Below are 26,567 nucleotides of genomic sequence, written 5' to 3' on the forward strand. Positions count from 1 at the left end.
TTTACGGCAGGACGGTTACTTTCTAGGCCTTCCTAGATGTCATTATGGGTCCCTGAGACACTCGTTGCACCTTTGCTTTTGAATGACAGAGCATTTCTACTCTACTTGTCAGCTCTGCCTTCCAACCCATTCACTTCTGTACATCTTGGCTATCACCATCGTAGTTCAAACCGCCACCTTTTCTTGCCTGTGCCGTTGCAGTCATCTCCCAATTGATTTCCCCAATAGTACTCTTTACACTTACGGTCCATTCTCCACATAACAACCAGAGATGATTTTTTTCTTTAATTAAATAGTGAGTAGCCATAAAAGAATATTTATAAAATACATGTAAAATATAATGATACCACAAACTCCACATACACACTACCCAGTTATATAAAAAGCATATTGTTTTATCTTTGAAGCCCTCTGTGTACCATCCTGAATTTTATACAAGCCCATCATCTGAGATAACCACTGTCCTCAATTTTTCATTGATTAATATATTCCTGAACAACATATTGTTTAGCTTTGCACGTTTTTGAATGTTAAGCAAATGAACTCACTCTGTATGATCTTTCATGACTTTCATTTTTTGCTCAGCGTCACGTGCTTCTGATTAATCCATTGTTTACATAGTTGTGATTCATCCATTTCACTGCTTAGTAGTCCATTATACAAGTATACCGCAGTCTATTTATCCATTCTACCGTTGCAAGTATTACTGTGATTAGTGTGGTTGTACATGTCTACTGGTACACAGATGCAAGAATTTGATCTTTTTAAAACATAAAGTAGAATTTTTTTTTTCTCTTTGTAGCCATTTAGTGGTTTCTCACTGCACTCAGGAGGAAAAAAAACTTGGCCCAGCTTGAAAAGCTCCTACCTACATTTCCAGGCTCACCTTCTCTCTGTGCCTCAATGACACTGGCTTTTTTTAGTTTTTTTTTTTCAATTCCTCAAATAGCCAAGCTCCTTTGACCCCATAGTCTTAGCACATGTATTCCTCCTGCTCAAAAGGCTCTTTGTCCTACATTTTGCCAAATCTCACTCATTCTTCAGGTCTCAATTTAACTGCTGCTTATTCAAAGGTAAGAGGTTTTCCCTGACTCCCACAATCTTAATTATTCTCTATTATTATTCTTCATGATACTCTGGACTCTTCATTCTTTGCACTTACCGTGGGTTAACTTTTTTTTTTTTTTTTTTTGGTCCTGGGAAAGTGATCATGTCTGTTTTGTTCATAAATATTTGGAGAATTATGGAAACTCCTGAAATTGACTAGAAACTTCAAATAGAATTGTGCACATGCATTATACATTAATGATTGCTAGTAAATTTTAGTTCAGTAACATTTTTAGGTTTTTCATAATTTATAAATAATTTTATGGTAATACTAAATTCTGAGCTATTCAAAATGTCTTCAAATTGGACCCAAACCTCTTGTTCAGCCCCATCACTATCAGTTCTATCACTATAGTAATTTCAGGGTTCTGCAGACGAGGTATGATCTGATTTGACCCGTACTGGAAAAGAGTCCCCCTGGTTTCATACACCCTGGCTTTAGCTAGTTTAAACTAAATCAACCTCTAGGACTTGGCTCAAAGTAGGACTGAATTAAGGACTATTTATTTAAGTCTTTTTACACAGAGTAAGATCATATTCTTTCCCAAAAGACAGGTTAACGCACAGTTAATAAATTGACTTAAAAGTGAACCATATCTCCTAATAAATAAAATAAAGGTTGACTGCAAATCTCTTAAACATAAGGTACTTGAAAAATACAGTAGCACTGTGTAATTTATATGATTATCATCAAAGGAAAAGTATACAGTAACTCTAAAACTTTCATGTTGATACTTCACTCTATTAAATTTTTTAGTAATGAAACTTTGGCATGATATTCAAATAAATTAAAGAATTGTTTTATGAAAATTCTAACTTTCGCCCTTCCATCCGTGTCTACCTAGGGCTAAAAGTACATGGTATCTGGAGAAAAATCCCGACAGATTAACAGTAATGATTCAAAAGCTTTTTGTGTTTGCATTTACTTGGGCATTTGGAGGAACTTTAAAACGTGAAGATGAACATGAAGACAATATACTATTTCGTTCAAGTTTTGAACCTGATTCTCTTGCAAAAGTAACCTATGATTTTGACAACCTTGTTCGTGAATTGTTCGAAAGCAATGCTCAAGGAGGTAAGCTTAAATAAGCATGCTTAGACTATTAACTAAAAACTCTCTATGGTTATAAAGAATTATATTGATTAGATCTATATTTTATAATGTAAAGATTAAGAGTAAAAGAGGCTAATAAATGTGCCCCAATACCCTCTATTCAATGAAAGGAGACTAAGGAAATTGTGTTCCGTTTTGATCCTTGGTGCTACAAGAAGCTCTGAGCCTAGTAGGAGCAAAAGAACAAAGATGAAGCCTTGACATATGAACAGCTGCCCATCAGCGGTGTAGCTAAATCTATATTATCCATATTACCACGCCAGAGGAACTATTGTAGAGGCAGAATATTATAACCTAATATTTAAAAAAAAAAAAAAAATTTCTACAGTATTTTATTGTCTTAGATTTCTTTAGTATTTATGCTTTGCGAATCAGTTCTAACAAATGGAATGTATTCCAATACATTCGAACACTTTCTAATAATTTGAAACAGTAACCCTTTTAACTAGCTGTTACTGATTAAAGGAACTTTGAGATTGATAATGAAGGTGCCAAAAAGAGACAGAATATTGAACATGAATATATTTAGAAGAACCTTGTTAAATAAAAATGAGAGTTAAAGCATTCTGCAAAATACAAATCCTGGAAGCGGAGCCAACATGGTGCTATAGACAGACGCACTATGCTGTCCCTCTGCAGCAAAGACTGAAAAAATTAAGCAAAACAGATACAAACATCAGTCCTGGAACCCTAAGCATCAAATGAAGGGATAAAGGACTCAATCAAGTACCAAATGGTATAAGAAACTGACAGAGAACAAGGAGAGCTATGAAGTGGAGATTCTCTATCAGGGATTCGCCATCTCAATGAACACAGACAGGGAGCATGGGATAGCAACTTCATGGAGCTCCCAACAGGAGACAACTCCATGTAACTAGAACCTGGTAACTAGGGATACAAGCTTTCCCACCCCCACCCTTGTCCCCTGTATGAGGCCTCCACCACTTTCCAACAAGCCACAGTTGCTCAGCTGGAGAGACACTAGCTCACTGCAGCCAGGTTCACCCCTCACCCACCAGCTGGACCCTTCAGTACCATTTTTTGTTTGTTTTGTTTTTCATTTATTATTTTTTTGTCTTTTTTGTTTCTTCTCTCTCTCCTCCTTCCTTCCTTTCTTTCTTTTCTCTGGCTCACCTAGCCCCATATGCTGTCTCCACGCCTTTTTGACAGGCTGTGCCACACCCCTCGGTTAGAGTTACTGGCACATGGCATCTCCAAGTCCACACCACCTCCTCCAGGAGGCTCCCTGAGTGCCATTTTTGTTTTGTTTTCTTTCCTTTCTGGTTTCTTCTCTTTCTCTCCCTTCCTTCCTTTCCTTTCTCCAGCCCACATGGCCCTGTGAGCTGCCCCCACCCCTTCTTGATGGGCAGTGTTGTGCTGCTCAACTGGAGGTCCACTGGTGCATGGCTCTGACAGGGATCACAATAGACGGTCCCAGACAGAGTGGGAGAAAAACATAGAACAAAGTTCTAACTCATAAAAAAAAGACCAGACTTACTGGTCTAACAGAGACTGGAGAAACCCTGAAAGTATGGCCCCCAGACACCCTTTTAACTCAGTAGTGAATTCACTTCTGAGGTTCATCCTTCACCCAAAGATTACACAGGCCCATAAAACAAGTCAAGATTAAACAGGTACAACAGCCCAGTGGCAAGGACAAGAAGGCAGGAGGGGACAGGAAAGCTGGTAATGGGGAACCCAAGGTCAAGAAGGGGAAAGTGTTGACATGTCGTGAGGTTAATAATCAATGTCACAAAACATGTGCATGAATCGTCTAATGAGAAACTAATTTGCTCTGTAAACCTTCATATAAAGCACAATAAACACACTGAAAAAAAAATCCTACCAGTTTGATGTAACTCCTAAAGTTTTTTGTGAGTTTGTTTGTAAAAGGTTCCATTTAATGCATCTGGATGGCAAAGATTTTATGTTATTTTCTATGGAAATTAACTTTTAGTCACTAAGCATTTTGTGTTAAATTTGTTATTGAAGCTAATGAATCAGCTTTCTTGTGACTCTAACTGCAAAAGGTAAATAAACTGTTTCTTTTTTATTATTATTATTAGCCAAAAATACCTCTAATGCTACGTTTCTTCTGCCCATAAACGTAAAGGCAAGTTAATTATTCATGCAGTTAGATTGTTTATTTCAAAACAATGGATATGAGAGACTGTTTCACCATCTGAAATACCAATATAAAACCTAGTTTAGGACAGGGATGTTGGAAGGGGAGGAGAGACAGGTGGAAGCAATCATAAAACTGTAAAACCACCAGTCTAGAGAAAGGGAAACAAAAGGCAAAAAAACCTCCCACTCATAATCAGCCTCCAAACAAAATGTCTAAAACACATTAAGAAAACGGATACTAAGAAAGTATACCAACAAAATCACCCATTAAAATATTAATTCATTCCAGATGGAATGGTTATGGCTTGACAGAGATTTAAAATAAATATGTTCAGAGTTCTTAAAGAGATAAATGAGGGAGCAATATCCATTTTAAAAATAAATAAGAAATTATGGGACAAAAACAAGTAGAAATGAAAAGAGAACATATAGGTATATAAAAAATAGACATTTGGAAATGAAAAATGTCATTTAAATGCAAATTTTAATAGCTTGGATAAACTCCACTCTGGGCACCATCAAAAAATGAATAAGTAAATTGAAACCTAGAAAAACAAAGAAAGATATGGGAGATGAAGGATCAGCTAAGAGGTTCCATAAGAATAATTAAAGGAATGTTGGAGAAGCCACGTTTGAAGAGACAACACAGAGAACTTTCCAGAACTGACATAAGTCAACAGATTACACACATTTAGGCACTTCATAGTAAAACTGCGGACATCAAGAAAAAAAAATCTTTTAAGGTTATCATTTGAAAAGATACTATCTACAGAGCAATAATAATTAGATAAACAGAAATTCTCATTAGCAACAATAGAGGTCAGAAGGCAATGCAGTAATATTTTCAAAGTGCTGATGGGACTTAAAATTTTATCCTCAGTTAAACTATCATTTAAGAATGATATCAAAATAAAGGTCCACTCAGACATACAAAATACAGGTCCACTCAGACCAAAATTGTCAAATACCTATATGTCTTGTTTAAAAGAATTATTTAAAAATGTACTTCAGCAAAAATACTGGTAAACCCAGTGGGAAGGAACATGATACAAGAAAAATGGTGAGCATCTAACTAAGTAAAATAGGTCAACAAATTGATTTAACTATCGATTGTAAACTAAGCTCTTTTGTATTAAAAATGTAATAATAAAAAAAAACCCGACACAAAAATAACAAGATGGAAGAGGGAGGTGTTCAGTGGGAAGCTAAAGTGTGCTAAGGTATTGTCACGTTTGAGAATAGGAGAGAAATAGTCAATAACTTCAGATTTGTTGGGAAAATGTATAAATCAGTATATACATTTCAACCACATAGAATAGTTGAGAATAAAATGATTACAAAGATAAGTGATGCAATACAGACCAAAACAAAGCAGAGTAATGATAATATATGATAAAGTAGAATTTAAGCCAAAAGATGTAAGAGGAATAAAGAGTAGTACATTAAAAATTAACAATAACCCAAAAAGATCATCGTAAATGTGTACAAATATAACAACATAGCCTTGGAATAACAAAATCTGAATTCCAAGAGATGTTAACAATTCTAAAATCATAATAAGAGATTTTTTGCCTATCTCTATCATAAATTATAAGTAATTTTAACAATAAATTTGGCCTAATTGATATCTGTATACATATACATATGTATATAAATATATAATATTTTCAAGTATACATAGAACAGTTGGAAACACTGACACATGTTGATGTATCTAGATATACAGTAAAACCTGCAAAAGCAGTAACCTGTGTGAGGCAAAAACCTCTCAGAGAAGGAAAACTCAAACATTTTCCACTAAAAATATATATAAGAGGTCTGACTACAACCTGTGAAAGGCAGAAAACTTGCCAGACCTGGAAAATCAAGGCAGTCCTATACTTTCACTATAGTATATACACAGCAACTACGTCATAATGGGAGGAAATTAAAGGGGCTAAATACTTTGTCTGCCGCCCTTTGAAGTCTTCTGTTTTGCTCTTTTACTTCATCATTTTTTCTTTTCCTTTAGCTACTCAATGTTCAAGAGTAAGTTTCAGAATCTCTTCTGACATTCATTTAGGTCTTTTCTTCCTCTCCTGTCTTTTTAATAACCTCTAAAAAAAAAAAAAAAATTTTTTTTTTAATCTTCCTGTGCCCTGTCCTTGATGTCATTCCAAACAAATATTGTAAATAAAATAATAAAAGCAAATATTTACAATAGCATTATTCATGTTATTGTCATTGTTAGGTGCCATTGAGTCGGTTCCAACTAATAGTGACCCTATGCACAACAGAATGAAACACTGCTCTGTCCTGCACCATCCTCACAATGGCTGTTATGCGTGAGCTCATTGTTGCAGCCACTGTGTCAGTCCACCTCGTTGAGGGTCTTCCTCTTTTCCGATGACCCTACACTTTGCCAAGCATGATGTCCTTCTTCAGGAACTGATCCCTCCTGACAACATGCCCAAAGTATGTAAGATGCAGTCTCACCATCCTTGCTTCTAAGGAGCATTCTGGTTGCACTTCTTCCAAGACAGATTTGTTCATTCTTTTGGGAGTCCATGGTATATTCAATATTCTTCACCAACACCACAATCCAAGGACATCAGTTCCTCTTCAGTTTTCCTTATTCATTGTCCAGCTTTCACATGCATATGATGTGATTGAAAATACCATGGGATGGGTCAGGCGCACCTTAGTCTTGAAGGTGACATCTTTTCTCTTCAACAATTTAAAGAGGTCCTTTGCAGCAGAGTTACCCAATGCAATGAGTCTTTTGATTGCTTGACCGTTGCTTCCATGGCTGTTGATTGTGGATAGAAGTAAAATGAAATCTTTGACAACTTCAATCCAGTCGTGAGGATTTTTGTTTTCTTTATGTTGAGGTGAAATCCGTAGTGAAGGCTGTGGTCTCTGATCTTTATTAATAAGTGCTTCTTGTCCTTTTTACTTTCAGCAAGCAAGGTTGTGTCATCTGCATAACGCAGGTTGTTAATGAGTCTTCCTCCAATCCTGATGCCCCATTCTTCTTCATGTAGTCCAGTTTCTTGGATTATTTGCTCAGCATACAGATTGAATAGGTATGGTGAAAGGATACAACCCTGACACACACTTTTCCTGACTTCAAACCAATCAGTATTCCCTTGTTCTGTTCGAACAACTGCATCTTGGTCTATGTAAAGGTTCCTCATGAGCACAATTAAGTGTTCTGGAACTCCCATTTTTCACAATGTTACCCATAATTTGTTATGATCCACACAGCCAAATGCCTTTGTGTAGCCAATAAAACACAAGTAAACATCCTTCTGGTATTCTCTGCTTTCAGCCAGGATCCATCTGACATCAGCAATGATATCCCTGGTTCTACGTCCTCTTCTGAAACCAGCCTGAATTTCTGACAGTTCCCGGTCGATATACTGTTGCAGCTGTTTTTGAATGATCTTCAGCAAAATTTTGCTTGCCTGTGATATTAATGATATCATTCTATAATTTCCGCGTTTGGTTGGATCACCTTTCTTGGGAATAGGCATAAATATGGATCTCTTCCAGTCATTTGGCCAGGAAGCTGTCTTCCATATTTCTTGGCACAGACGAATGAGCACCTCCAGTGCTGCATCCACTTGTTGAAACATCTGAATTGATATTCCGTCAATTCCTGGAGCTTTGTTTTTTGCCAATGCCTTCAGAGCAGCTCGGACTTCTTCCTTATTATTCATAATCGACCAAAATTGGAACAACTCAAATGTCTTTCAGTGGATGGATAGATAAATTGTGGTACATCAAATACAATGGAATACTAAACCAAAAACCAAACTCTTTGCCTTCAAGTCGATTCCTACTCATAGCAACCCTATAGGACAGAGTAGAACTTCCTCACAGGTTTTCCCAAGCTGTAAATCTTTAGGGAGCAGACTGCCACATCTTTCCCCACCGAATGGCTGGTGGGTTCAAACTGCTGACTTTTTGGTTAGCAACTGTGTGCTTTGAGAGTACTCAGCAATAAAAGGGAACAAATTATTGATACATGCAACAACATGGATGAATCTCAAATGTATTATGCTAAGTGAAAAAAAACCAGTATCAAAAAGTTACATACTGTATGATTCTGTTTATGTGACAGTTTGGAAAAGGCCAAAATATAGAAACAAAGAACAAATCAGTGGTTTCCAGATTTTCAATTGGGAGGAGGAACTGACTACAAAGGGGCAACACTAGGAAATTCTTTAGGGTGTTGAAATTGTTCTGTATTCTATCCATGGTGATGGTTATACGAATTCACTCATGTGGGGGGAAAAAAAACTCATAGAACTATACAGCAACAAAAAAAAAAAAAGTGAATTTTACTGTATGTAAAAAATTTTTAAATGATAGAAAATATCAAATATTAACACTGTTATCATTGTTTGGTAAAACCATGGTTAAATTCTTTTATTACTCCTCATTTTCCAAAATTTTCTACTAAGAGAATTTATTATTTTAGTAATAGAAAAATAAATGTTAGTAATAGTTATTTTTAAGTACCAAAGTTCTCTAATGTATTGCTTTGACTACAAGCAATATATTATTGGCATTTAATAACATCCAAATACATGGCAATAAGCAGACTTCTGGATTAGATTTCAAAGAATATCAAATCATGATTCACCTTGCTTCCTGGATATGAAAAGGAGAAAAAGTTAATAAAAATTCACTTTTATAAACTAGATATTAGGGGGAAAAGGTAGAACCATTTTATTTATTTGGACATATCCTTGGTGAGTACTTATTGTGGCTCAACAATCAAATCATTCAAGTATAGGTCATATGATTATTTAAATATTCCATAAATTAACTTTTTTATAATTTGGATTTGTTTATCATTTTCAAACGTAGGCATCCACCTACCAACTGGTGACCGTTCTATCTTTGGGTATTTTGTGGATATACAGCAATGTGAATTCATACCTTGGTCAGAATTAGTTCCTGGTGCTCAGGCACTAGTTCAAAAAGGTAAAAATAATTATAAGAATCACACCCTAGCTTCTCTGAAATATTGGGAGTATTCTATTTATAAAAGTAGTGATGTCAATGAAAGGGGAGACTGGAAGGGCAGACTCATTAGGGGGAGAGCAAGTGGGAGTATGGAGTAAGATGTATATAAACTTATATGTGACAAACTGACTTGATTTGTAAACGTTCACTTGAAGCTCAATAAAAGTTAATTAAAAAAAAAAAAGTAGTGATGTCAGCAACCATGAGGACTGATGTATTCCAAGTTTGTGTTTAGATCTATGTTCACAGAAAGTGCCTTTAAAAATTACTTCTGAATATTACTTTCTGAGAAATTTGGAATATATTTGATTGAGCCAGATGTACATTGTAAAACTGTAGTGCATTGAAGGTCTTTTAATAGAAATATAATTTTTTAATCAGTTGTGACTATTGACAAGAGAAAAGTGAGAGGACCTCTTTAAAATAGGAGAAACATTTTTGTAAGAACTTAGACTTGGTTATAAAGGCTGTTGCTAATTAGAAAAGAATAATAATAATTTGAAAACTATACACATATGCTAAATTGCTTTTATTCTCAGTTTCCTTCTACATATGGAAACTCTTTGCACTTTGAGAGCTTAGTATAAGTTTGAGGCAGGAACTTAATGACCAAGCTTCTTGTAGAGTTCTTGCAAATATAAGAAATTTGGTAAATGCAAATTGAATTGAATTGCTTTGAGGTCTGGTTTCTCTCATCAAAGAAGATAAAAGCCTGGTTGCAAGAGTTTTTGACAGAAAACAACCAAGGATGTCAGAATAATGAATCATTCTGAAAGTTCTAATCCTAAATGAGTTGGGAATGCCAAAGTTCTATTGTACAATAATTTGTCACAATATTACTGGGTGATCATATTCATGTAACACCTCTGAATTGTGTATCATATGTTAGTGCTAGCAACGGGTCATTTTTATTCTTAGCTTTTTACCACTATATAGAAAAAGCATAACTGATCATCAGTGCATGTACTTGAATCTTTGAACCACTCTGATGAGAAACCAAAGGTGTTTTCTCCAAACCTAAGGCATTGTTTTCTCTGGTCAGAATTTACCATAAGGGCTTAGAAGAAATTAACCGCCCACCCACCTGCCCCCGCCAAGCTTTCAAACTCAAATCTATAAAAGGAATCTAAATGTCATGATAGCACTTTTTCCATGGTAAGCCAGAATATGACAGCTTGTTTAGGCATCCTGTCATGCTTCAAGAATCAACTTTAATGATTGAGTAGGGCTTTTGGGGGTAACATTTTTTTATTTAAAAAGAGTAATCCTAATCTGTTATCATCAAAGAATGTGTTTTGAGGGTCACTCAACATTCATTGAGTAATTTATTCATTTCAGCCGTATTAGTCAATCAGTGTTCTAAAATCACTCTTAAATATAAAGAGTTGACACACAATGAGAGAAATGCAAATTAGATACTATTTTTTACCTATAAATGTTGGCAAGGATCAAAAAGTTTGATACCTTTGACAAGAGTCTGAGGACAGAAGGACTCAAACTTTGGAGAACAATTTGACAAATATCTATCAAAATTATAAATTATTTGCCAGTTTATATTGACCCAGCAGTTCCACTTAAATGAATCCCATATATATATAAAATGCCATATGTATAATACATAAATTCAGCCTTATTTATAATAGCTGAAGGAAGCATCATAAATTTGTCACCAGAGCACTGGTGAAATAACTTATTGTATAGTCATAAAATAGGATAATATCGATCAGAAAAAAAGTCTTTCATGTGCTGATATGGAGAAATCTCTCTGAAAGACACTTAAAAAAAATAATAAAAGCAAAAGACAGAACCGATTGGAAATTGGGTAGCTAGTATAAGAAAGAATAACGGTTTATTACATACCTTCATGTGCTTTTGAATTGTGTACCATGTGGATGTATTAGCTGTTTAGTTAATTTTTAATTAAAAAGAAGTGAATAACATATGAGGAAATGGAGACTATTTGGATTTAATCCTTCTCAGAGTTTTTGGATATGTAATGGAGTAAAGAATTGGGGGTAAAAGTTATCAAAAGTTGTGGAATCAAGAGAGGTTTGCTTTGAGAGTATGTGTGTGTGTGCGTGTGTTTTATTTCATATATAATTTCCTATATTCAACTAGTTTTTTCTAAGATAGAAGATACTAGCACATAAATGTTTGTACAATGAAAAACCCCGTGGAAAGGAAAAGACTGATGATGGAGGAAGGGGAGAAAGGTTGCCCAAGGGTTCTTCAGAAAAGATTGCAGGAAGCCTTGGCAGGGGAGTTCCTTCCTTGGTTCTTACAGGAGGGAAGAGGAGATGCTAGCATACAGGCACAGATTAGTAGGTTTGGGGCAGGAAAGTGAGGAAGTTTGCATATGGTAGACTTAGGGATGTCAGCAGTGAGTTCACCAGCTCAAAGTATATGTGAGAGAGACAAGGTCTAAGATCAGCAGAGACTCCCCCACCCACCGAGGCACTTGCAACAATTTTTTCTTGCCTGTATGTGTTTAAATTGTTTTATAATGTATGTACTTCTTGAGAAAGTATCACGTACCCAGAAGATTAGGTTAATATTTATTTCTCTGTCGTTTGAAACTTTCTTTTTATTTTAACTTAGGGACTTCATTACTAGCTGATTTCCAAGGATCCAATGAAAACCTCTTGAAGATAACCGAATGTGGGGAGTACATTAATCATACTGCTACCAGAGATACAACATGCCTTTCTTTCCTCATTAGCCTTCTTTTAAAGAATTCCTGCCCGGTACTTCTCACAGGTATTAAAAATATTTAACAGAAGAACTTCAGAGCTAGAAGGAGGCTTGGAGACTATCTAGTCTTCACTTACAAGTAGAAAAAATGTATATGTACCCTGAAAAATTTTAGCGATTTGCCGGGAGTCTACTTAAGGGCAGATCCCAACCTTGGACACAGGTTCCAAACCCCACTTTCCACCTCCATCCCAAATTCCAATCTTCCTTGTCCGTATTTTAAATATAAGAAATTTATGTAACTGGGGCCTGCATTTTATGGTTACAAATTTTCAGGAAGTGATGTTACAAGCTTAGCTAGTTATTACTTTTAAGTTCCTCACATGAACTGTAACACAAAAGTACAATTGAAAGCCATGTGAATACACTTAAATAATTAGTTTTCTGTTCTGTAACATAGAAAACTATGAGAAATACATTTTTAAAAGGTTGACCAGCAGGATTTGGAAAGAATAATTAATCAACAAAATTGAGCTCAGATTATAAACTGTGGCATCAGCATGTGGAAATTTTTTCTCAATTTCTTCACCTTTAGTAATTCTAACATTGTAATATAAAAGGTTTAAGCTTTTTTTATCTTTATTTTTATTGTACTTCAGATGATGGTTTACAGAATAAACTAGTTTCTCATCAAACAGTGCACACATTGTTCTATGACACTGATTAACAACCCCACGACATGTCATCACTCTCCCTTCTCAGCCCTGGGTTCCCTATTACCAGCTTTCCTGTTCCTTCCTGCCTTCCAGTCCCTGCCCCAGGGCTGATGCACCCCTTTAGTCTTGTTTTGTTCCATGTGCCTGTTCAATCTTTGGCTGAAGGGTGAACCTCAGGAGTGACCTCATTACTGAGCTGAAAGGGTGTCCAGGGGCCATACTTTCGGGGTTTCTCCAGTCTCTGTCAGGCCAGCAAGTCTGGTCTTTCTTTCTGAGTTAGAATTTTGTTCTACATTTTTCTCCAGATCTGTCTGGGACCCTCTGTTGTGATCCCTGTCAGAGCAGTCAGTGATGGGTAGCTAGGCACCATGGTAGATGTGGTCCATTAGTCCTTTGGAGTAATTTTTCCCTTGTATCTTTAGTTTTTTTCATCCTTCCTACCACCCGAAGGGGCGAGACCGGTGGAGTATCCTAGATGGCCATTCACAGGCTTTTAAGATCCCAGGCGCTACTCACCAAAGCAGAATGTAAAACATATTCTTTATAAATTGTCTTACGCCAGTTGAGCTGGATGTTCCCAAAGACCATGGTCTCCACAGCTTTCAACCCAGCAGTTTGGTCCCTCAGGGAGTCTAGATGTGCCTATGGAGCTACCATGACCTTGCCTTGTACAGGTTGTGCTGGCTTCCCCAGTATTGTGAACTGTCTTACCCTTCACCAAAGTTTCCACTTATCTATTGTCTATTAAGTGTTTTCTCATCCCCACCCCTCCCCTCCCTCATAACCATCAAAGATTGTTTTTTTTTTATATGTAAACTTTTCATGAATTTTTGCAGTAGTGGTCTCATACAATATTTGTCCTTTTGTGATTGACTTATTTCACTCAGCATAATGCCCTCCAGATTCATCCATGTTAGGAGATGCTTCACAGCTTCATCATTGTTCTTTATCGTTGTGTAATACTCCATGGTGTGTATGTACCACAGTTTGTTTATCCATTCATCTGTTGCTGGGCATCTAAGTTATTCTCATCTTTTTGCTGTTGTGAACAATGCTGCAGTGAACATGGGTGTGCATATGTCTATTCATGTGATGACTTTTATTTCTTTAAGATATATTCCTAGGAGTGGGATTGCTGGATCATATGATATTTCTATAAGGTTTGAGCTTTAAATTCATAGGAACACTTCTTAGTTTGAATTCTAGTCCTGCCGTTTACTAGCTGTGTGACCTGAGATAAGTTAGTTAACCTTTCTCAACCTCTTTTTTCCCCATCTGTAATATGAGCCTAGTGATGCCTAATTTTTTGTGAAGACTAAGTAGTATTGAGATAAGTAAAAACCCCTAGGACACCACTGTTGGACATTAATTGTTGTCAGTTTTATAAAGTAGATAATGCTTCAGTCAACATCTTTGTACGTGTATTTTTGCAGGACTATGTGTACAAAAGGAACCCTGGTGGCACAGTGGTTAAGAGCTACGGCTGCTGACCAAAAGATCAGCAGTCCAAATCCACCAGGTGCTCCTTGGAAACCCTATGGGGCAGTTCTGCTGTGTCCTATAGGGTCACTATGAGTCACAATGAATTCAACAGCAATGAGTTTAGTTGGTTGGTTTATGTGTACAAAATATTCTGACAGCCACGATTTCTTAGAATTCTTAGAAGTAGAATTTCTGGATCAAAGTGCATCATTTTATTATTTGTGATTGATACGGCAAAATTGCCTTCCACAAAGATTGTATCAATTTATGCTCTTACCAGCAGTATATGAATGCCTATTTTCCCACATATTTGCCCATACAAGACATTATCAATCTTTTTCATCTTTTCATTACATTTAGGACAATTTCCAGAAGAATGTTATGGATCGAATTGTGTTTCCCAAAAATATGTGTTGTAAATCCTAACCTATATTCCTGTAGTTGTAATCCCATTTGGGAATGGGCTGTCCTTGTTATGTTAATGAGGCAGGATGAGTACAGGGTGTGTTCTGAGACAGACTCTTTTGAGATACAAAAGAGATTAAACAAGCAAGCAAGTAAGCAGAGATGGGGGAAAAGAGATGCCAAGCCCAGAAGCAGAAGCTGAAAAGAGACAAGGACCTTCCTCCAGAGCCAACAGAGAGAGAAAGGCTTCCCCTAGAGCCAGCACCCTGAATTCAGACTTCTAGCCTTCTAGACTGTGAGAAAATAAATTCTGTTTTTTAAAGCCATCCACTTGTGGTACTTCTGTTACAATAGTACTAGATAACTAAGACAAAGAACTACAGCATTAATGTGTGTGTGGTGTCCATAGCCTGTGGGCCGAGGTCCTTCCAGAGCCGCTGACAATAACATTGATCGGTTTAATTAATTTACACACATAATTCCTCAACTGATTGTTAACATTTTCCAGTCCTTTCTACTACCAAAGGAGTAATTCAGTCCAGCTCCTACTTTTTCTTAACATTTACTGCAGCCCATTGATTACCTTTTCCAATTATGTAAGTTGCATTGCCTTTCACCAGAGGTATTAGTCTCACTTTCCAGGTTCCATACTCAAAGAATTCATTCAGAATGAAGTTGTAACTCTCAGATAACCTGTACCATGCCTCCGATTTGGTATAAAGGGATTATTATTTTGAGTAGTTTGGTGAATTGTAAAGTCATGGATCTCTGTTCTGCTTCAGCAAGTTTATTATCAAAGTGTTCCCTCAGATTGTATTGGCAAAAATGTTCAGGGAATTTAATTTTATGTAGTATTTTTGCTGTGCTAGGGTCACATTATAGGGTCACTATGAGTCAAAATCAACTTGACAGGAAGGGGTATAAGCAAAATATTCGAGATAGGCTTAAATGAACATGAGGTAAAAGCAATGGTTACCTCCTAGCTTATCCTTTTGTAAGAGGTATAAAGAAAACCAAAAGGGAAGAACACACTTGGCATTTCTCGAGCTGAAAGACCTGAAGAAAAAATTTAAGCCTCGAGTTGCAATAGTGAAAGATTCAATGGGGAAAATATTAAACGATGCAGGAAGCATCAAAAGAAGATGGAAGGAATACACAGACACAGAGTCTTTATACCAAAAAGCATTGGTCAGTGTTCAACCATTTCAAGAGGTAGCTTATGATCAGAAACTCATGGTACTGAAGGAAGAAGTCCAAGCTGCACTGAAGGCATTGGGGAAAAACTAGACTCCAGGAATTGACGGAATATCAACTGAGCTGTTTCAACAAATAGATGCAGCACTGGATGTGCTCACTTGTCTATGCCAAGAAATTTGGAAGACAGCTACCTGGCCAAATGACTAGAAGAGATCCATACTTATGCCTATTCCCAAGAAAGGTGATCCAACCGAATGTGTAAAATATCGAACAATATCATTAATATCACATGCAAGCAAAATTTTTCTGGAGATCATTCAAAAGTGGCTGCAGCAGTACATCGACAGGGAACGCTAGAAATTCAGGCCAGATTCAGAAGAAGACATGGAACCAGGGATACCATTGCTGATGTCCGATGGATCCTGGCTGAAAGCAGAGAATACCAGAAAGAGGTTTACCTGTGTTTTATTGACTATGCGAAGGCATTTAACTGTGTGGATCATAACAAATTATGGATAACATTGCAAAGAATGGGAGTTCCAGAACACTTAATTGTGCTCATGAGGAACCTTTACATGGATCAAGAGGCAGTTGTTCAGACAGAACAAGGGGATACTGCATGGTTTAAAGACAGGAAAGGTGTGCATCAGGGTTGTATTTTTTCACCATATCTATTCAGTCTATATGCTGAGCAAATAATCCAAGAAGCTGGAAGAACAATGGGGCATCAGGATTAGAGGAAGACTCATTAACAAGTTGCGTTATGCAGATGACACAACTTTTCTTGCCAAATGTGAAGAGGACTTGGAGTACTTACTGATGAAGATCAAAGACCACAGTATGAATTACACCTCAACATAGAGAAAACAAAAATCCCACAACTGGACCAATAAGCCACGTCATGATAAATGGCGAAAAGATTAAAGTTGTCAGGGATTTCATTTTACTTGGATCCACAATCAACACCCATGGAAGCAGCAGTCAAGAAATCAAAAGACACATTCATTGGGGCAAATTGGCTGCAAAAGACCTCTTTAAAGTGTTGAAAAGCAAAGGTGTCACCTTGAAGACTAAGATGAACCTGGCCCAAGCCATGGTATTTTCAGTCGCATCATATGCATGTGAAAGCTGGACAATGAATAAGGAAGACAGAAGAAGAATTGATGCCTTTGAATTGTGGTGCTGCAAAGAATATTGAATATACCATGGCCTGCCAAAAGAATGAACGAATCTGTCTTGGAAGAAGTACAATCAGAATGTACCTTAGAAGCAATGGTGGTGAGACTATGTCTTACATACTTTGGACATGTTTTCAGGAGGGACCAGTCCCTGGAGAAGAACATCATGCTTGGTAAGATAGAGGGTCGGTGAAAAAGAGGAAGACTCTCAGTGAGATGGATTGACACAGTGGTTGCAACAATGGGCTCAAACACAGCAACGATTGTGAGGATGGTGCAGGACCAGGCAGTGTTTTGTTCTGTAGTACATAGGGTTGCTATGGGTCGGACCTGACTTGATGGCATCTAACAACAACACAACAACAAGAGGTATAAATAATTCAGATTTGAGAAGGTATATATTAACTCCCTGATTTAGCCACTCTTAACAACAAATTTTTTTTTTAACAACAAAAAGAGAAAGGAAGGGCAAAAATATGCTTTCATGCAATTTTTTAATAAAGAAAAACATTATTGTTCATTTTAACATGGTGACATATGTTTCGTTGCATAGAAATCTAACCTGACATATTTTTTTTTTTTCTCCTTAGGAGAGCCTGGTGTTGGGAAAACCACTGCCATTAACCAAATGCTTGAAAAGCTAGAGGGACCAGGAGGATTTGATGTAAAATATGGATCAATTTTAGGAGAAGTTCTATTATATAATGAAATTAAAAAATCAAGGTAGTATTTATTAAACTCTAAATTTGACTGTCTGGTAAAAAATGTTTGCTTTAATATATAAATGCACCTTGTTTTAAAAAAACAAACCTGCTATGTAAAAATGCAGAATTATTAAAAAAGAGAGTTAAGAAGAAAATGTTTTTCCAGAGTATTAACAACTAGATTAATCCCTTTAAATGAGAAATTCTTACATTTATTTTAAATGTAATTAAATTTAAAACTTCAGTTTTTATTTATCGTTGTGTTGTTAGGTGCCATCGCTTCGGTTCCGATTCATAGCAGAACAAGACACTGCCTGGTTCCGTGCCACTCTCAAAATTGTTGCTATGTTTGAGCTCATTGTTGCAACCACTGTGTCCATCCATCTCGTTGAGAGCTTTCCTCTTTTTCACTGGCCCTCTATATTACCAAGCATGATGTCCTTCAGTTTTTATATGTAACATAAAATAAAGTATACTATAAATTACTTTCCTTCCTGGAAAAACGCAACTAAAACATACAAATAAAATTTTGCTGCATTAGAAATATATTTTCTTCTCATTAAATATAAAAGTACTCTTTACAAAGAACTTTGTCTCTGTCACATTGTCTACCTCTTCCTGAAAAAAAGAAAAAGATATCCAAATTGAACAAACAAAAAGTACAAAATTTTGAAGTAAAATTGAATCCTGTTAAAATATTAGTGGAGTCTCCTGTTTTTTAATTGAATAGAAGACAGAAGCGTGGAGAAGCCCATTTCAGACCTCTCCTCTAAGCATCAGACCGATACATACAACTGCGTACGTCATGTGTATACTCGGGTATCTCATGACCATCTCAACCTTAACACAGCCAAAACATAACTTATCTTTTTCTCTTCCAAACCTATTCTTCCTCCAGCGTTTCTCTTTTCAGTAAATAAGACCACGTTATTCAAGCCTGAAACCTAGGAACCATACTTAAATCCCCCCACCTACCCACCATTCTTTTCACCAGCCCATCTCTAATAGCCCACCTGACTCTTTCTATTCCTAAACTGAACTGGAAAGCAGATTTTAACAATGGAGAAAAGTAACTATTTTCAATCAAACAAATAGAAAAAAAAAACTAAAAACAAGAGCAAAATGAAGGTGAATGGGACTTTGGCTGAGTGATCCATCAGGCAAAATGCATTTTATAAAGGGACAAAGGATAATCCATAGAAAATATCCAATAGCTTGCCATCCTAGGAATTTGTCCAGTTTGATTTTTAGGGTAAGTTCATGTTTTAAGTTCAAGTATCAGTTCTAATGGTGACACCGATTTTATCTGTAAAAGTGTGAACATGAAAAAAAAAAACTTCTTATAGGGAATAGAATTCAAATTAATCACACATGCTACTTGCTTTCTTCGTTGTTGTTCATATGACTACTATGGTAAATAAGCTAATTTTTAATCCTTAAAACACTTTATTCCAATAGCCTGAAACAGAATATCAGCATCTTGATTTCTGAAACTCATAAAACAGCAACTGAAGATTCAGGTAAGTATAGCAGTGCGAACAATTTCAAAACCTTCCTATCTCAGCCACATGCACTTCATTTCACACTGTCCAATTCAAGACTAAAAATTGTAGAAAATATGCTGATGAATTGTTCAAAGAACTTCAACATTTTGAAAACTTAGGTGGGAATTTTTTTAAAAAGAAAGAAAAACTCCTGAAAAATAGCCAACACCCTCTTAAACCGTTCTAAAGTGTTATTGTTGTTGGCTGTCAGACCCTGACTCCTGATGACCCCTTTTGGAAGTAGGCACTGGTGGCCACACAGGAAGTCCAGTGCCAGGAACGAAACCCCTGGTGTCCCACACGGAAGGTGAGAATTCTACCATTGAACCACCAATACCTCTCAAGATGTTCCGCCCTACTCACAAGGTGGAATGTTAATGGCTCACCAGGAAGTTGATGCCCTGGTTTATCAGTGGAGTCATAAATTAAATTTAGAGGTAACTGAAGGCCACATCTATTCTATAATGCATTTAAAAACAGTACAGTAGAAATGTTATGATGATGTAGGAGTTCTTAAATTAGGCTATACAATAGAAACACCTGTGGAGCTTGAAAATTCTGAAAGTTTTGTAGTTTGGGGAGTGGCAACTCTACTTGTCAAGGAGAAAATAATGGGGTGGCCCAAAGGGAGCTGTGAAAAGGGAAAGGGAGCTAGGCTACAAGATCCCTGCTAAAAGTGTCCTCGGTTTGAGTTTAACTTCCAAGTTACTACAGCACCGTCCCAACCAACACTTGTGGTTGATCCTCACGCAGGAAATGCACCCTAATTTTAGTGCCTTTGGTGAACACAGCGGCCTACTGCTTTTAGATCTTTCACATGTCATCTTATTATAAATATAGCATACTGAAAAGTGTAACTTCTCAGTACGTGTTTTTATCTTGAATAACTGGTATTCTCCGGGCTTCCATGCTATGGCATTTGGGCCTGGTTACAAAGAGACACTGTTTACCACTAAAAAGTAAAGAAATGTTTAGAAAAGTTCCAGAATTGGTGTACCTTCTCTCATTCGTTTGTCCTCAGAGTAATTTGCTTGAAAATGATAATATAGTAAAAGTAAATACTTTTCAAATTTTAAACACCTTAAAATAAAGCAAAAAATATTCTCAGTGTTTTAAATTTGCTTTTCTTTGCATATTTGTCCTCATAGATAAGACTGTTAAGAAGTCAGAAGTTAGAACTGATGATGGTTCACTTAAAAATATTAATAAAGGGATTATAGTCTCTACAATACATTTTAGCACCAATACGACGGCTGCCAAAACCAAGGAGATGATTCTTAAGAAGTTAGTAAGAAGAACTAAAGACACTCTTGGAGCACCAAAGAACAACAGGGTAAATGCATCCCAAACCTGTTGACTAACCTAACTATATTGTACAAGGGATAGATTTACTTGTTTTAATTAATACTAATAAATAGATAAAGATAAGTGTAACTTATACTCCTAAACATTCTTTGAAGATGCACTTTATAAATACTGGAGGCTTTGGTTTTCGAATCAATATAATTCTGTTTCCAACATAATGAATTATACTGATTCAGAATTACCAAAGCCAGAAGAAGCTACTGGACTCTGAATAAAGCCTAAAAGAAGATTGGGAGCTGGGTTCGATGCCAACTGCTATGTTACCAGATATTCTGTAGTCTTTTCTTCCTGTAGCATGGACTTGGGACTGTAAGAGTAGGAGAACCTTCTGACATTCACAGCCTCAAGGAAAGGTATTAAGAATATAAAATATATAGCCTTGCTATATACCTCAGACAACTCCTACTTTGTTGAAAAGGTATTGGGTATTCCCTATTCTTGCCCTCTGTCTGCCTGGTACAGTATTCACCGTCCATTTGTAGAACCAAACTCTGTCACGATTGAAATTTACAATAAGTGACTCCAGACCAGTACCATAAAAGAAGCTCAGGGTCAAGAAATTTGTAGGATTCACTGATAAGAAAATTACTTGGTTTCTTAGGAACCCTTGAGTTTAATCCCTACAGCTATCAATTTCAAGAGCTTTTTTTAAAAAAATTATTTATTTTATTTTATTTTGACATCAAGAATACACAGAGCAAAAACGTATACCAATTCAAGTTTCTACATGTACAATTTAGTGACATTGATTACATTCTTTGAGTTGTGCGATCATTCTCACCCTCTTTTTTTGGAGTTGTTTCTCCCCTAGTACCATAAACTCACTGTCCTCTGAAGTTTCGTATCTAATCTTTCTATTTGCTGCTGTCAGTTTGATCCTATACAGATAGATCTTAAAAAAGCATAATGCTTAAGGCAGACCTTCTTTACTAATTAAGCTAAACTATTGTTTAGTTTTAAGAAGACTCCAGAGGATGCATTTGTTTAAGGTTTAAAGATTACCTCAGGGCAGTAGTTTCAGGATTCATTCAGCCTCCGTGGCTCCAGAAAGTCTGAAGACCGTGAGAGTTTTAAATTCTGGTCTGCATTTCTCCTGTTTTGATCAAAGATTCTTCTGTAGAATCTTTGATCAAAATGTTCAGTAACAGTAGCCGGGCACCGTTCAGTTCTTCAGGTCTCGTGGCAAAGGTGGCACGCCTGGTAACTACTAATAAACTTTGGTCTCTATACGTTTGCTTGCTATTTTCCTTTTATATAAGTGAGGTGATATGATATTTGTCCTTTTATGATTGATTTATTTCACTCAACTTAGTGTCTTCAAGCTTTGTTCTTGTCTTCCAACATTGCTTTAGTTATTCAGGGCCTCTTGCCATTTCATACAAGGTTTGCTTCATATTTCCTTGATTTCAACTGAAGATTTGGATAAATTTAGTGAGTCTTTGCCTACATGGCAATTTTAGGGATTTTGAAAGGATAATAATTGGGCAACCTACCATATTTTTTGCAAGTAACATGCCCATATAAATAGCATGCTCACACGTATAATGCACATAGGTCACCGAGGAAAATAATGCACTAGGGGACTGTGTGATTGGCAAAAAAAACATATAATGAGTGTGTTATTTGCATTAAAATGTGGTGGTCTATGTTGACTCAACATGAACTGGCTTAATCCAACAAATAAAAAACACAAGCAAGAGAAATTTCAGTCAAATTACTATGTCTATAACCATCCAATTTGTGATACAAAAGAGGGGAAATTGAGTGTCTTATTAAAATATTTGTATTTACAATTACGGATTAAATAATTCAATGGCTATTTGTTTTGTTTTGTTTTTAGCTAGTTGTTTTACCAAATTTAACACAACATAAACAGGCTAATGCACACAGAGATTACAGTGAGTGTACTTCGGCGCATGATATTGGCACAGGTTACCACACAGATTTAAAACTCGGAAGTATGTCTGAATTTTATGCTGATTGTTTATGACAACAACAATTGCAGAATTCTAAAAGCCTAGTTCCAAATGACAACCTTATTCCTAAACCAGAGTGCATATGAAATAAATACCTAAAACAGTGCCTTGCTCATAGTAGGCACTCAATAATTAAATATTAAATAAATAATCATCTTTTGTAATAACCACAATTAGATTTCTTTATCCAGCATCAAAGGCATTTATAACTACTATTGGACATAATGATTGCAGCTCTACAGAGGCTGAGTAGAGTTTCTGCTATTTTTAAAACTTACTATTCTCTAAAACCCTATCTTCAAAATTGGATTTTGTCTGCTACTTTTTAATAGAAAAATAGATATGCTATTACATATCATTTTGGTTTTACTTTGTAGCATAGGTAACATGTGTAATTCAGAATTTAAAAAAAGGCAGTACTAATAAATAAGTTTTAAAATCTTTTGTCTTCCTTAAGATTGTAGTATTTATTGATGATCTGAATATGCCTGTATCAGAACTATATGGAGCACAACCACCCCTGGAACTGATCAGACAATTATTAGATTTGGGAGGGATTTATGACACTGAAAAAATTGCATGGAAGGTACAGTATATACAAAGATTTTGTTCACTTAAATATTATTGCTTAATAATAAATATGTTGCGTGAATTGAGAAATTTAGAAAGTCTAGCCGTTTTTTAGCCGTATGGACATGTTAAGCAAAGTTGAAATCCTAAATTAACCATGCCAATTTCATCTTTGCGATTTAGCACAGGTCTGTAGGTTCACAGACATTTACTTTCAGTAGGTTAAAATCTTAGTTAAAATTGCAAGTATGTCCTAGAGGTTTAGTTTCTGAGGCAAATAATGCTCTCTTGTTAACTGCATTAATAGTTCATGAAATTTTTCAACACATCGGCAGTTAGTACATATGAGAAAGATATGTGAAAATGTGGACTATGAATACCCGAAACAAAAAACCCAAACCCAGTGCCATCGAGTCGATTCCGACTCATAGCTACCCTATAGGACAGAGTAGAACTGCCCCATAGAGTTTCCAAGGAGCGCCTGGAGGATTCAAACTGCCAACCCTTTGGTTAGCAGCCATAGCACTTAACCACTACGCCACCAGGGTTTCCTGTGTGGACTATGAATATACATCCTTAATATCTATATAAAATGACTCCGCACCTCTAGTTTCAAGAACATAGATCATGAATTTTCAAAAGTATTACAAAGTCAGGGAAAAAAAAAAAAAAAGTAGGTATTTCTGTGCAGTTATTTCTGAACCAAGCAAGAACAACTTAAGTTTTTTAAAAAATGTATTCGGATGCACTTTTCTCCCTCAAATGCCTGTCTAAAATGAATTTAATGGATGTATTTTGAAATCAAGACACATGTCGAAATTCAATATTTCTTTATTCACACCTGTCTGATTTCTTCTCTGGAAATCACAAGCCCTGTGATCCAGAACTGACTGTATCAGTTCAACTTTCTAGTCCTCAGTTTCCTTATCTGTAAAAGTAGACAATTGGGTTACGAACAATCTCATGTTTCAGACCATCTTGGGCCTAGGATCCTGGATGAGTCACACTGGCTGGTGAGTGGCATAATCTCAGAAAATAGCCAAAGCAGACCTTTTATGAGATTTCTGTGGCCTTGGGTATGGGCATAGGCAGGAACAAAGCTGTTAAAAACATTCAATTGTGAATAGACTAGATTATCATGGTTCCACCCACCCCCATAATGCTGTGATATGTCAAATGGATGTTATTAGGTAAACAGTCAAGCATCTTCTCGCCCCAAGCCAACTCTGACCATTCTGGAGACACACTAACCAGGCTCTTCTCCTAGTTTCTCACTTATCACCAGAACCCTCTCTGCAAGTAACGTATTGCAATAACGTATTGCTTATTTTCCAATGATCACTTTTTAAATGGGCTATTCCTGATAACATTTAGAAGGCTTTCTAGAAGTAACATGTCTTGAAATTACATTTTAGGATAGGTTACTTCCTCGAAGATAGATTTCTTTATTACCGTAATTTTTGTATTGCAATAAATGGCAATCCGTTTATACATCTTTCTTAATATTTTTGCCTAAATATTTTTAAATCTTCTGTCCATGGGGGGCAACCCATAAACCCATTGCCATGGAGTCGATTCCAACTCATAGTGACCCTACAGGACAGAGTAGAACTGCCCCACAGAGTTTATTTCGGGCAAGGAAGTACATATTTCACTTTCTACAGATGCATTTAGTTACTCTTAGTTTTTATTCTTCCTACAGAATATTCAAGATCTCTCTCTGGTTGCAGCTTGTGCTCCACCAGCTGGAGGGAGGGATATTAGCCCACGTCTCCTCAAACATTTTTCCATACTGGTATTGCCTCATCCTCCGCAAAGTGCCTTAAATACTATTTTCCAGGTAATAGATCTAGTTTGTTTTCTACTGGAAAAAAAAAAAAGATTTTTAATTCCATAAGATAAAAAATAAATGAAAAACTTTAAAATTAAGAATTTAAAACCACTTATCATTTAAAGAAAATTCTCTTAAGGAGGTGGATTTTACTCTCCCTATATTTTCTGGCCTATTGTTACAATTTGTCGCTAAATATAAAAAATAATAATTTGGTAGTGTTTTGTGTGTATAAGAAACACATGTGGTGCATGCTTAATGCATATTGGACATGCAACTTCCAGCGATTTATTCTCAGAGATTCTGATCCAGTATACGTGGGATGGTGCTCAGGAATCGAGTTTTTTAATGAGCACACCAGATTTTTGCTAGAATTGACTTGCTAGTTTCATTTCCCTGTAGAATAAAAGAAAACACTGAGAGAAGAAATTCTAAAATATCTCATTGGAAAAAAGGCTCAAGTTGGAATCTAGAGTGATAAGAAAAATAAATCTAATGCAAGGTTACTAAATTCCTCAAAACCGATCATGTGTTTCTTTCTTCTTTACAATATAAATTTTAAAGATTTTTTTTTTTAATTTGTTTTTTAAAATGACCTGGTAATTCTGATGTAAGCGATCAATAATCCACACTTCAAGAAAACCTGATTTAAAAGAAAGTATACACATATACTAATTCAAACAAAGGTAATAGTTGTATTACCTTACACTTCTTCCAGGAATGTCCCCTGGGGAGCACGGAGGTGGAGAAGTTCCAGTATACCTGGTGTGCACATAGGCGGAGCATTAAACTGTTCTCAGAGAGCACACAGCACATGCCTCTAGACTGCACACCAAACTCAGATTAATTAGAATTTCCCCCAGTTTGCACTATCCAGAGTGTCTTTGCATAGTCTACTTTCCTGTTTTAAGTCGATTCTGTTGTTAACATTTCCAATGAATATAACACTCCATTACAGTGTACAAGGCTTTAGTAGGGATTAGCCAGACATAGTCTATACTTAAAGTTTTTGCAAACTAAATTACGAAATTTCTTTTTAAAGGCCCATTTGGGAATGTATTTCTCTGTCAATAACTTCACATCCGATGTTCAGAAAATTAAGGATGAGCTAATATGTTGTTCCCTAGCTATATATTATCAAGTGCGGCAGAGTATGTTACCGACTCCAACCAAGTGTCACTACATGTTTAATCTTCGGGATATGTTTAAGGTTTGTGGTCAAATCCATTCTCTAGTTTAAGTTTTAAGTTGAGGAAATATAATTTTACTCACTAAATTCAGAGTGTTTCTCATTTCTGTACTCACTGGTAGTGTCAACATTAGATAGTTAAAAGGAATAAAAAAAGTGAAATTCAAGTTAGTTAGTTCTGCTGTTTATCAGCAACTTATCCCAGGAGTCAGTTGAAAAGAATTGTTAAAATAATTCCATGCGGAGAATTCAATGATGACGCCACCAATGACTGTTGGAATGTTGGTTAAGAATCTCAGCAGGGAAAGAAGTAATAAGGTCATTATATAATTTTTGGTTTTGCTTTATTTCTAAG

At 36.1% G+C, this 26,567-nt stretch overlaps 1 protein-coding gene across 1 annotated transcript in view; it reads left to right on the forward strand.

Annotated features, from left to right (window-relative positions):
* Positions 1-26,567, forward strand: part of DNAH14 (dynein axonemal heavy chain 14) — a 379,927-nt gene that overhangs the window by 220,137 nt on the left and 133,223 nt on the right. The window contains exons 43-51 of the mRNA XM_049867924.1: positions 1,953-2,182; positions 9,206-9,322; positions 11,963-12,121; positions 17,624-17,759; positions 19,196-19,257; positions 20,430-20,614; positions 23,080-23,208; positions 24,895-25,032; positions 26,066-26,233. Coding sequence (XP_049723881.1) covers positions 1,953-2,182; positions 9,206-9,322; positions 11,963-12,121; positions 17,624-17,759; positions 19,196-19,257; positions 20,430-20,614; positions 23,080-23,208; positions 24,895-25,032; positions 26,066-26,233 — 1,324 coding nt within the window. The remainder of the gene's footprint in view (positions 1-1,952; positions 2,183-9,205; positions 9,323-11,962; positions 12,122-17,623; positions 17,760-19,195; positions 19,258-20,429; positions 20,615-23,079; positions 23,209-24,894; positions 25,033-26,065; positions 26,234-26,567) is intronic.

Source organism: Elephas maximus, chromosome 24 (genome assembly GCF_024166365.1).
Source record: "Elephas maximus indicus isolate mEleMax1 chromosome 24, mEleMax1 primary haplotype, whole genome shotgun sequence".
NCBI classification, from domain to species: Eukaryota; Metazoa; Chordata; class Mammalia; order Proboscidea; family Elephantidae; genus Elephas; species Elephas maximus.